Below are 12,108 nucleotides of genomic sequence, written 5' to 3'. Positions count from 1 at the left end.
TGCAAAGTCAAAATTGGCCATGATTGCTTGATGGAGAAATCCGAAGATTTAGGACGCCTTGCAAATGAAAAGATGCCTTGCTTGTCGTTGAAGAATTTTGGTGTGTAAGACCAAAATTTTAAACGGTCTTTGGACAAGAAATTATGGATGGAAGTAGGCAAGAAAGGCAGGAAATTTTTATGGAAATTTTGTGAAATTTATGAAGTTGGAAAGAACTACGCGAGAACTGCCTCTATGGGAGAGATAGTCGGCTATGACTTGTGAAGATTTGCAGAGTCTATGTATAACACGAAGTAAGAGAGGTTGAAGTTGATCAAGTAAGTTAGTAATGTAACTTGCTTGATAAGGCTTTTAAGCCAAAAAAAACTTGACATTTTTGGACAAGAATATGTTGTGGATGCTGCCGTGGCATCAAAAAACGCCCCCCCCACGAAATCAAAATAAAGCTTAAGCTCTTGCTTAAGCTTAAGCTAGGCTTTTAATTAAGCTTTAATTAAGCTTACTCATCACCTGAAAGCTCCAATTCCTCACGAAATATGGCGCCATGATGTAAGAGTGGGTATTCTTCAATGTTTGGGAAAATCACATAATTTCTTAACTATGATAGAGGGGTTTGGGGTTTTGAAGGCCTGGGAATCCAGCTGTGTAGTTAGTTCGCGATGAGACGGACCGTAGAGCCCGTTTGCAGCAGAGGCCTCACCTTCACGCCAGAGGGTAGGCGATTGGAAGCCCAAGAGGTAGTTTGGGCTTTGATACCACTGTTGCGAGCAATGGATGCATGGTTTGCGCGTAGCGAATGGAAGAATCTCCCTCTTTCTCTCTTTTACTCATAAAATTGCATACGACTCATGAGAAATTGAAAATAGACTAAAAGAGAAGGTAAAGTAAGATGAAGCGACTCAAGATTGGGTTCAATCTCCCCCCGACATGAAGTGGGCAGCTTCCTTCATGCCATATTTATAATAATATTATGAAATCTTCTTTGCCCAAGATTTAGGCCCTTTACAATCACTCTTTGCATAAAGAGTTTGAGTGAACTGAAAAAGAGATGGAGTAATCTGAATTAATGGATGCTAGCAGTTGTGCATCCCACAACTCTTTAGAACCATTAATATTTTATTGGACATATCTTCTAAAAATCTATTTTGCTAATAAATATTTACATAGAGGCTATGCGCACACTTGTGTATTCTTTATCTTCTCTTCCATCTCCTATCTCTACTTCCTTATACCTCTGATCCCCGGTGGGTTCGACCTTTCGACAAAAACCCCTCTGACATCATATTTTTTCTTTGAACCATTTAGCTTCCTCTCACACCTCCCATGCAAGTAAGAAACTAGAATATGCAAAGATCATACTAGACTCGCCTACTTATCTTTGTTGCATTATAGTCTAAGGGCATAGAAGGTTCGTTGATGGCCCCACAATTTTTGTGTCACACTCCATGCCATCTTCTCTACTCTTATGCTAAGAGAAGAGGAAGGAGAATAAATGAATGGAGAAGAGCTCCTATGTTGAGAGAAGAAGAAGGAGATCTTATGGTAAGAGATGAAGAAGGAGAATAAATGAATGGAGAAGATCTTCTATGTCATGGAGGTCCTATGTTGAGAGAAGAAGGAGAATAATTGAATCAAGAAGAGCTTCTCTCTCTCTCTCTCTCTCTCTCTCTCTCTCTCTCTCTCTCTCTCTCTCTCTCTCTCTCTCTCTCTCTATGGAAGCAAGGGGGAAGAAGAGATGGGACGAGGTGAAGATGGTCTCCACTCTCTCGTATCCCTCACTCAAGCTTACACTCTCACTCACTCACTCTCCATCACTCTTAAGCAATGGTGCAACAAGAAGATAAATAAGAAGGTAGAAGAGTAGATACTCAATGTTGTCACACATAAGAATGAGCTCTTTATTTGATTTTACTCATATCCCTTAGGGTCACAGCCTAAAGAAAAGTTGATTTTTGGTACTTTAGTCTTCTGATTTATCTTCAACAACCTTTTTCTTAGAGAGGATTAACAATTCTTGGGTGAGCAAGGTATTGGATGGAGCAGTTTTGGAGTAATGAGCCATAATCTTTAAGCTCAAATGATAAATAAAAAAAGACACTGAAAGAAGCTTTTGCCTTGCTTGTCTCTTGCCAAAGAATGTTAGGTCTAGTTGATATTCCTTAGTTAGAATGAGAAGAATGGATCTTCCAAGAAGCGCCCTCATTGCAAGAGAGTCTCCATTGGCGAAATCACACTTACATTTTAAAGGAAAGAGTTTAAAGTCTTTGTGCAAAAGAACTAATTTAATGGAAATTGCCAAAAAGATGGCATCTACGCACTTTTACAATGTAAGAAGATTGCTTTGAGGCAAAGCCATGGTTGATGAATAGTGGAACTACTACGTGCATAACTTTTCAAAAGGATTGGTACATGTTTTCTAAGACAAAAGGGAAGTAGGTTCTATAGGATTGACTCTGAGGGGAATCAATAATCCTATGTGACAAGCCTATAGTGCATGTTTTGATGTGGACACCACAACTCTACTTCATTATAATAGGGCTAAAGTCAAGTTTCTGGAGTTCCTTATGTCTAGACTACAATTTTGATTTTCTTTATTTCAATGTTATTGTTACATCTAAGCACACCAATATTAGCCAAAACTTTATGGTGGAAAATGAGGCTACTTGAGAGCATTGCTTGACAGATCTAGATGAGGGTTGTGTGTTTAAGAAAATAGCCATCTCACTCCATGTTATGAGAAAATAGGCTCAATATTTAGATTTTGGACAAGCTCATTTGGTAAGGGCATTGTCTTTGTTGAGGATGTATGCATCCACCTTACAATCCTTTATCATCCACCCCTTACACCTTGTTTTCCACCTTTGCTTCCTCTCCATAGAGGAAATTTGCTCCTCCCCACAAGCAACACATGTCCTACCTCCTCCATCAAAGGTGCAATAGCTAATTTGTTGAATCCAAGGCTAGCTTGCAACTATGGAAGAGCTAGAAGGGGTGCATTAAACACATAGCTATACATAAAATATGAAGCTAAGTTTTTTTATTCTCTCTCTCTCCTCTTGTAGATATAGAATGTGCTTTACAACTTAATCTTCAAGCCCCATGCTTGAATAACTCTATCACCTTTCATTTTCCATTCGTCGCCTCCATGTATATTGTTATATTCATTATCCCCAAATAAAAAGAAAGTTGCGATCATAAAGCTCTCTAAAGTGTGCTTTGAATTTTCCCCATTGTAGATGTGCTTTTTTGGTCTTCTCTAATCCTCTTCGAACATCCAACATGATGTTTTTGGGGGACCATTGTAAAAGTGTGGTATATGAAAGTATTGATGAGATACTGACTTTGCACCTCATGATTGCAGCAACTAGTGTTTGGTAGTGTTACAACATATTTTCCCAACCAATGCTTAGTGCTCTCCTTTTTTCTTGTGTAACAACAAAGGCCTTTTTAGTCACTGTCCTCTACCATAGAGTGTTGACATTCAACTTTTTGAGGAGGCAATTTTAACATTCCATTTATGTTGGGCAAGCTTTTGTTTACACATTTGTAGATTGAGTTGATAACAAAGATCGATGCCCCATTCTTCCATTAGTGGTCCCACTTGGAATCCATAATAAACCTTGGATGCATAGTTGCAAAAATCGATGGTCTTTGACAAAATGAAATCATAAATGATACCTTCTAAGTAGTGGGTTGCCAATTTGATGCGAGATTCGACTAGTAAAGGTGAAGAGTCGTTCTTGTTCACCATATCAATAAAGATTCGTCAATTCCTAAGATGATATGCTAGATGAGATTTTGTTTTGGTGTGTTGATGCATAATTAATGGAATATGCTAGTTGGACAAACCTTTTTGTTTCCTTAGAGCTTAGGACTCTTATCAAACTATTTCTATCAAATTGACTCCAATGAAGCCTTTAATACTCACATATAATGAATCATTCAATTCATGGTTCTATTTGTTAATCTTTATCTTTCCAAATTATCGTCTGTCTTCATCAAGTTTTGTGGCATTAGATTAGGGGCATTTAGTTTCTCTATGGTCATAGCCCTTTCATTGGCCAAATAGAAAGTTAATTCTCAACTAGCATAGTTTTGCAATTGGATTAAGTAGACGCTTTTGCTTTGTTTATGCATTATTATTTTGCTTTATTGGATGGGCTAACAACATGATGTGAAAGTCGTTAGAGCTTTTCCTTTGGTAATATGCTTGTAGGTCATTTAAGGACAAAACAAATAGGAATTTATGATGCAATTCATTGCAACATCTTTTAATCATGTAGTACATAGATGATGCTGACAAGTATTGTATTTGTTTGGATAACACGATGCTCATTATCACAAAGAGAAAGATAGTGAGAAGTTGTAAAGCATATATTATTATGAATTGCACATATTGTATTACTCTCAACATATGTGCTGGGATTTGGGCAACTACTATGTTGTTATAAACCAAAACCTTTATGCATATGTATTTGCAAAGTTAGCAGTGCCATAGACTAATTATTAATGGAGCTCCACTTTTGCCTCACTTGGGTTTGATGAGAGAGAGAGAGAGAGAGAGAGAGAGAGAGAGAGAGAGAGAGAGAGAGAGAGAGAGAGAGAGAGAGAGAGAGAGAGAGAGAGAGAGAGAGAGAGAGAGAGAGAGAGAGAGAGAGAGAGAGATTTGAAATTTATAAAGGAGAGATAGAGAGATCATTATTAAATTTATAAATGATTTTGCATTTCATTTACTTTTCACACATTCATTACAAGACACACACAACTTCCTTATGGGCACACTGTATGTGCTTGAGGTTGGTGGACAACTATGAGTTTGAGGTTGTTCAAATAACTTCGAGTTTCTATTGTTCTTGGGTTGTCCTTCTAATTTTATGAAGTTTGAGAGTCATTGACAAGGATCTATATCATTTGAAAATTTCATGATTTAATTCAATAAATTTACAATTAACTCTTTAAACTTCTTTGTCCCATTTGAACAACTTTGAGTTTGAGGTTTCAATAACTTTGAGTTATTCTTATGCTTTCTTTTGTCCTTCTGTTGTTATAAAGTTTGAGTCCTTTACAACATTCTTCAGCATTTGAGAACTTTCTCAAATTCAATAGATATTTAATTACCTCATGCTTTCGTGTCCCATTTGAACAACATTTTGTTTGAGGTTCCAATAACATTGAGTTTTCATTGCTTTTTGTTTTGTCCCTTTGAGAGTCCTTTACAATGATCTACATCATTTGAGAATTTTCTCAAATTCAATAAAACTTATAGTTAACTCTTACTTTGCTGTCCCATAATAGCCTTAAGAATGATAGATTTAGTAGGTGTATCTTGAGTTATTAGTAGGTATAGTAGTAATTTTGGCCTTCAAATTGGAAAACAAATTCTCTTTCAAATTCTTGCAAGACCCATGCTAGTTCTTTTGGCTCTTTGTTGTTAGATTGTGAATTTTCCACTTTCAAGTGACATAATAGGATGTTGCGAACTTGGTATGCCCAATGCACATAAATCCTACATGCAAGCTTATATGTCACATAAAGTAATATCCAAAAATATTTGGGTTGTCATCTCAAAGAGAATCTCTTCCAACCATTTCACACAAGGCATCTTAAAGATATTTGGTCATTATTCCAAAGTAACCTTTGAACCATTTCTTTCTTTCTTTCTATCTTTCTTCTATTTGGTTGAGATTAGGTAAATTTGCAAGATGCTTCAAGAGACATGGTGGGGTTTGAAGTCACGCAAAGTTGAACTCACTCACAGACTTTATGTCATTTCTTTTTTTAGTTCAAAAGATTATTATATTCTGATAAAGATTTGACTTACTAAGCTACTCATCGTGTAAAGCAAGAGTTTTGAAAAAAAACGAATGGAATTCTCGAGAATACATTTGCGCTTTTGACCTCCCAAACGCATCGTGGGAAAGCCCTCTAAGCTCTCTAACCTCACTTTTATGCTAGGGAGAGGCTACTTGGGTTGTTAATTTTGTACATAACATATAGCCTAACTGGAGTTTGAGTTATACTCTTTTTTTCCCCCTTTTTTCCAAAGATAACTTTTTATATAAATGTACTTTGCAATCTCTGTAGGTGGCATCATGCCATTCAACAATGATGATGAGAGTAGAAGTTGCAAGAAAGCTGTCTTCTGGTGGAAGAATGTTGTGCAGTCTCGGGCTTCTCTTCTTCCTATCCCTTCTTCCCCATGCTTCTTCTGATGCACAGCAATGCCTGATAGGTAATAACTAGCGATTTCTGCTATCTTTTCTATTCTCTGCTTGAATTGGTTTAGTCTCACTTGCTCTCTTCTCCCTTTGATTTTCTTGGCGCGCCCTCTTTCTTTGTGTGTGCAGGCGATCAAAGCAAAGAACCAGGTTGTAAACACATTCAAGAGGACCATATTTGCCGTTGGAGACAAGGCATCCTTCGCAGAAACATCAAGACGGGTGGACCAGAGTCACCCAATTGCATGTTTATGGTACCCAGCCTTTACTACCACTTTGCCATCTTCTTGATTTGATCAGAGTTCTCTTAACTGCTTGTGGTTATTGTTCTCCTCGTTTCTGTGCTGCTCTGTTATTAATGCATACATGGAGACGTATTTGTTGAGCTGTAGCGTGAATTACAATCATGCAGGCCATCTTGAGAGGAGTCTCAGCAAGTGCTCCACATTGGCAGCATTTGAGGGACTAACATAGTGAACTAGGTGTTCATTCCAAAACTATGTGATGCTCTAACCATCCATGCCCAAGTGCCTTGACTTGGGCTTGTAGAAACCCAGAGTAAAAGTCTATCGGCCACACACTACAAAACTTGACCTAGGACCCAGCTGTGCCAGCTGGGAGAGAGAGTGTAGGAGGAGAGAGACAACCGCGAGAGAGAGAGAGAGAGAGAGAGAGAGAGAGAGAGAGAGAGAGAGAGAGAGAGAGGCTCATGACATTGAACCTGTGGAGAGAGAGAAAGGAGACTCGAGGAGAGAGAACGGAAGATGGATGATAAAGGACTGCCATGCCTTTTGAACTCCAGCAAGTTTGTGGAGTACCTCCATTTTTTGAGTCATAGAGTACCTCCAGTTTTGGAGGTACTCCATGGACGCCCAAAAGTTCTAATGCCGAGGTTAAGAGTGCATCCCAGCTTATAGTCAAACATTCAACATCTAAAATGATTATGTTCCCCATGAGCCATATAGGATGTCAGCTATCAATATCTTTTGCTCCTATCTTGTGCATCAATTGCTAGTGGTCAGGGCCAGATGACTGAATATCCATGTATATTTACATCCAGAATGTAGACTTCCAAGCATCTCTGGTGCTCTAACTTGGTGTATGTTGTAGTAGGTAGAGTGTGTGCACATATACTGCTCTTTTGTCTTCATCTTGCATCTTTGACATGTCTTGTCTTCTCATGTCACTGCAAAGTATCTTCTTGTGCTTAGTGACAACAATGGCCCTTTTTAGAATTGTGATGGTAGCTTGTATCCATGTCACTTCCCATCTGTAGTGAATATGGAAAAGACTAACAGGATCATAAACTAAAAATGCTATGAGAACATGAGAGAGAGAGAGAGAGAGAGAGAGAGAGAGAGAGAGAGAGAGGACCAAATGGATGTAGCTCAGTTGGTTAAGTTGAACATGTGGTGACTATAAGGTCTTGGGTTCAACTCCTACATTCCACACAGTCACGGTCATTTAATATAGGTGTGGTAAAAAGGGAGATTTGAACCGAGGTCAATGGGTCAATGAAAATAAGCGACTTACCATTGGGGTAGCCACGAGAGAGAGAGAGAGAGAGAGAGAGAGAGAGAGAGAGAGAGAGAGATCATGCATTACTTTTATATCAACAATGGTGTCTTATGTGGCCAAAATTGAGTTGAAGTGGACAGCCCTACTTTAGCTCCGCCTCTACTATGACTAAATATGTACTCCCTTAATGCACTCCACGTCCTTTTGAGTCATCAATAATTACATGACAGCCCCATGACAGCCCTACTTCAGCTCCACCTCTCATATGACAAAGGATGTACTCCCTTAATGCACTCCACGTCCTTTGAGTCATCAATAATTACATCATTGCTTGCATAAATTACCTCTATTGCTCTTTTGAGTCATCAATAATTACATCATTGCTTGCATAAATTACCTCTATTGCTCTGTCTTATGGTACTAAGAAACTACCACTGTTTTACAACACCCCCGTCAAGAGTAGGCTTTGTTGGTCCATTATAGATTGCATAGACTAAGGTCCCACTGTTTTGTCCTATTAATAACTACAGAAAAAGTCTCATGGTTTGCAACTGGATTGCAGGTGCGTGATCCTGCTTTCTTGGATATATTAGCATTTGATTCAAAGCTTGAAATCATAACTCATACCAATGCTCATGAAGGTGGAGTTTATTTCCCGAATGACAATTCCTTTTACTTTTCTACTACAAAAGAGATGGGTGATAAGCCAAACACTAAAGTAAGTGTTCCCCTACTTAATTTTCTTTAGGTGCCATGTGTTTCTGGATTATGATCTCTTCATAATCCATAGTCTTTTATGTTTTTCGCTCTAAATTGCACATATGGCTTTCAATTGAACTTCCTGAAAACAAATTGTGGCTGACATTGCAGATTATGAAGGTGCATTTAGGCAGTGGTAGAGTTGAGGTAGTCAAGAATGAGACAGAGGTTGCTAATGGTATGGTGCTGGACTTGAAGGGCTATCTGATAATATGCCATCAAGGTGTGGGAGACAGAGGAGGATACCTTGAGAAGCTAGATTTGTCCAACTTGGAGTCTGAGATCTTGGCAGACAATTGGTTTGGGCATCCATTTAACAGTCCAAATGATGTTGTTGTCAAAGCAGATGGCTCAGTTTGGTTCACTGATCCGGACTATGGATGGTAATCGATGATTTTCAGTTTCAATAACAATCTTTTACTCTCCTTTTTCTCTTACCAGTGATGTAATGAATGCACTGTGATGATTGGTCTACCTAGGTGAGAAATCCAATGTTTACACACTTTGATGTTGCATCCATTAACACTTGTTCTCTGTTCTTGTTGACAACCACCTTTAGGTGGGCATTGATGCTCAAAAAGGTACGATGCACCTCATCATTGTAAAGGCTACAGAGGTGGCTTTCTTTGAGATAATTTTGAGAGGCCCTTGTTGGTGGCCATAGTGAGAACCAAAGATGGGCCTTTTGGTGCCAAAAAAGTGATGGATATAGACGAATAGAGTTTAAAACTTCCATTGGAAGGTATCAAGAGAAAGTAGGAATCATCAGGCTCTGTTTTGCTTAAGCTTGATAAAGTTAGATCAGGGAGTCAGAAAGGAAAGGAAGTTATCATGGGGAGTTGTTTCATGTTGTGGAAAAGTCCAATAATACATAAGAATAGAACCTACATCTATGGACACTATGGCTCGTGGGCTGGGTATCAGGCCATCAAGTAGATTATGGAAAAAAAGAGAGGAAGCCATTATTTGAAACTTTCCAACAGATAATAGAGCTGTTTAGAATATTCTAGCTTCCAGAAGTGTATTGTAGCTTCCAAATTGAAGCAAATCCAAGGACCTAGTAGCTAAGAAACTTAGATCAGTGAGCCCAAAGAACCTTGATCAGTTGATTCTGGTGTTACATGGGCAAAATACCTAGTGTAGATGTGACTCATGAGTAAGTGATCTTCAATGGCACCAGGTATTGCTTAGGCTTAAGGTGGAGATATATTTTAACTGTGTTAAGACATCAATACTTACAAGTTTTAAGAGTGAAGGAATGATGCTTTTGACTGAATATCTTGCAACTAAGCTACAATTCATCATTTTTTCAAGGAGGCCTTTGTGATTTATCTTCACGATCTCTTTCTTTCACATTCTGATACCAGAACCAAACCAAACCATGAAAATCTATCAGGATTGCTAAAGCTTCTGAATATTGAACTGTGTGTTTTCTAAAACTGGTGCTTAGAGTGCTGATTAAACATAGGGTGATGCGACCTTTGGCAGGCATCAAGGTTTTAAGGCAGTGCCTAAACTGAGGAACCAAGTGTATAGGATGAGCCCTTCTGGTGTGGTGGATGCTGTGGCTGATGGATTTGTGAAGCCCAATGGGATAGCATTCTCTCATGATGAGAAACGTGTTTACATATCTGATACTGGATCAACAATTGGGTACTGTGCTTTCTTTCCTTATTTTGTGACTTGGCTCTACAATTTCTTATTTCATTAAAGCACATGTTTCATCTCTTTTGACAGTAGCAGAGCAAGTTTTTTGTGGGTTATAGGGAATGTTAGGAGGTATTTTGCTTCTGATGGTTAGAGAGGTACAGTGTTGCCTTTTGTTGTTTATGTAGGCACCCTTCATAATGTTGAGTGATTTGCAATTGCAGTCAAGGTTACATGAGCTCTTCAATTGATGGTTCAATTTACAGAATTTGCAATATTTGTAAGAGCAGGAATACAGAAAAGACCACGATTCGGACGAATCCACATTCTGTCATTGTGTTCGATATTGGGGAGGATGGGGCTACTCTTCACAACAGGAGACTGTTTGCGTCCATTTCATCACTGGATGGTAGCTATGAAGGAGTGGGATGCCCAGATGGCATTAAGGTAGACACAAAGGGACGGGTGTATGTAGCAAATCCAGATGGTATCCAAGGTCTGCCGTTTTTATTTTTGTCAATGATCATCGATCCTTGTCTGTGATGACATTCTGTACTAGAATTTGCATAGATCGTACATCCTCTGTTCTTAGTTCTCTCACAAGGCGTATGCTGCCTTGACACAAAGCTCATTTGTTCTTAATTGTGGTGCAGTGTTGAGCCCTGAAGGGAAGGTTTTAGGATTGATAAGAGTCCCTGGAGCAGCCAATATGGGATTCGCAGGGAGGGATGCCAATGAACTTGTCATCCTCAATGAGACGTGCATCCATACTGTGCGTCTAGCAACACGTGGAGCAGGCCTCCATTACCTTAGCCAACATGGGCACAGTGCACTGCACCACCTAACTTGAGGAACCCCAATGAAAAGCCCACACAACAACAGTAACCACGACATATAAACAACTCGACCATATAAAAAGGCAGAAGTATCGACAGCAGCAACAAATAGAACATAGGCCTTAATGTCAACAGAGAGCCCCTTGCCTTCTTTAAAGCATATGGCATGGACACATAACACACTCTAATCATAGTGGCAAAGGTCAGAGGAACCCTTCTCACACAAAACATTGGCAATTCACAGCAATGATCTGAGCCTTGCTATAAACACCTTCCATTAACTTTCCATAAACAAGTTTTGATATTGCAATAGTTATTTCATCCTCTACTAAAGACATTTATTTACATGAGTATCCAACCATCTACCACAATCCACAATTTCATAAGTTTGTATCCGAGCAGAGCAATGAACGCCAAAAGAAGATCCAAAATGTTTTATTTTATGCATGTTTAGAATTTATTATATTTTGATGACAAGAGGCCAACCAGGCGCTTACATGGAGGTGTTTGTATGTACACAAACATTTATGCATATAATTTGAAATTATATCATTTGCTAGTTGGCTTGGTTTGTGTTGCCAACAACTAGGCCTGTGAACTATGAATTGTGCGGTTTGCGGGCTTGTGAAGTGACCAAGCTGTGGGGCTTGTGAAGCATGTCAAGTTGCACCTCGCTGGCTTCACATTTTTTCGAGTCCCTTTGCTCACAGAATTTAAGACATGATTAGCTAATAGAAACCGAAACTCAACCTTGGGAGAGAAGTCACAATCTCCGTTACTCCATGTTGAAAGGCATATACAAGCCTAGCCACCAAGCCATTGCTGAAACATCCAAAGCCCCTAACTAGGAAGAACCGCTAGATCCTATATATCCATTGAATCCCCCTTGGAGAGAGTTAGGAAATCAAGAAACTCATGGATCACAATCTCCGAAACATCTAAAGACAAAGGAAATGCTGCCGACGACGTTGAAGAAGCTATTTGGTGCTCCAATGGAAAAGAGGCTAGGTAGCTCCCAAAGGTGGTGTCTTGAACTTGAGTGGAGGAGGGAGTGGAGGGAGGGGTATCACATAGAATCTCCTCAATGCTTGCATTGGAGTTGGTGTCCATGGAGCATGGAGTGCCATGCT

At 39.1% G+C, this 12,108-nt stretch overlaps 1 protein-coding gene across 5 annotated transcripts; it reads left to right on the top strand.

The window, feature by feature from the left end:
• The first annotated feature begins 6,073 nt into the window (after nt 1-6,073).
• Nucleotides 6,074-11,522, top strand: LOC148022486 (uncharacterized). 5 transcript variants are annotated; one of them, XM_087695455.1, is made up of 7 exons: nt 6,074-6,232; nt 6,348-6,472; nt 8,299-8,454; nt 8,607-8,878; nt 9,984-10,148; nt 10,409-10,638; nt 10,796-11,521. In XM_087695455.1, exons 1-7 carry the CDS (start codon nt 6,106-6,108, stop codon nt 10,990-10,992), a joined length of 1,272 nt encoding a protein of 423 aa, XP_087551581.1. In that variant the 5' UTR covers nt 6,074-6,105; the 3' UTR covers nt 10,993-11,521. The 5 variants fall into 5 exon arrangements, with proteins under 5 accessions (XP_087551581.1, XP_087551580.1, XP_087551582.1 ...); XM_087695454.1 differs by having other exon boundaries at nt 10,367-10,638; XM_087695456.1 differs by having other exon boundaries at nt 10,433-10,638; nt 10,796-11,518.
• The last annotated feature ends 586 nt before the right edge of the window (nt 11,523-12,108 follow it).

This window comes from Lygodium microphyllum, chromosome 16, assembly GCF_053477565.2.
Source record: "Lygodium microphyllum isolate KBCC chromosome 16, Lygodium_microphyllum_v1.1.10, whole genome shotgun sequence".
Classification (NCBI taxonomy): domain Eukaryota; kingdom Viridiplantae; phylum Streptophyta; class Polypodiopsida; order Schizaeales; family Lygodiaceae; genus Lygodium; species Lygodium microphyllum.
The sequence above is the reverse complement of the archived record's forward strand: the minus strand, read 5'-3'. Positions and strand labels throughout refer to the sequence as shown.

What these genes read in the sequence shown, in the direction of transcription:
- LOC148022486 (XM_087695454.1), top strand. Translation starts at nt 6,106, where the DNA reads ATGATGATGAGAGTAGAAGTTGCAAGAAAGCTGTCTTCTGGTGGAAGA. An exon ending in GATACTGGATCAACAATTGG is followed by an intron (nt 10,149 to 10,366) that starts GTACTGTGCTTT and finishes TTGCAATTGCAG; the next exon opens with TCAAGGTTACATGAGCTCTT. An exon ending in AAATCCAGATGGTATCCAAG is followed by an intron (nt 10,639 to 10,795) that starts GTCTGCCGTTTT and finishes ATTGTGGTGCAG; the next exon opens with TGTTGAGCCCTGAAGGGAAG.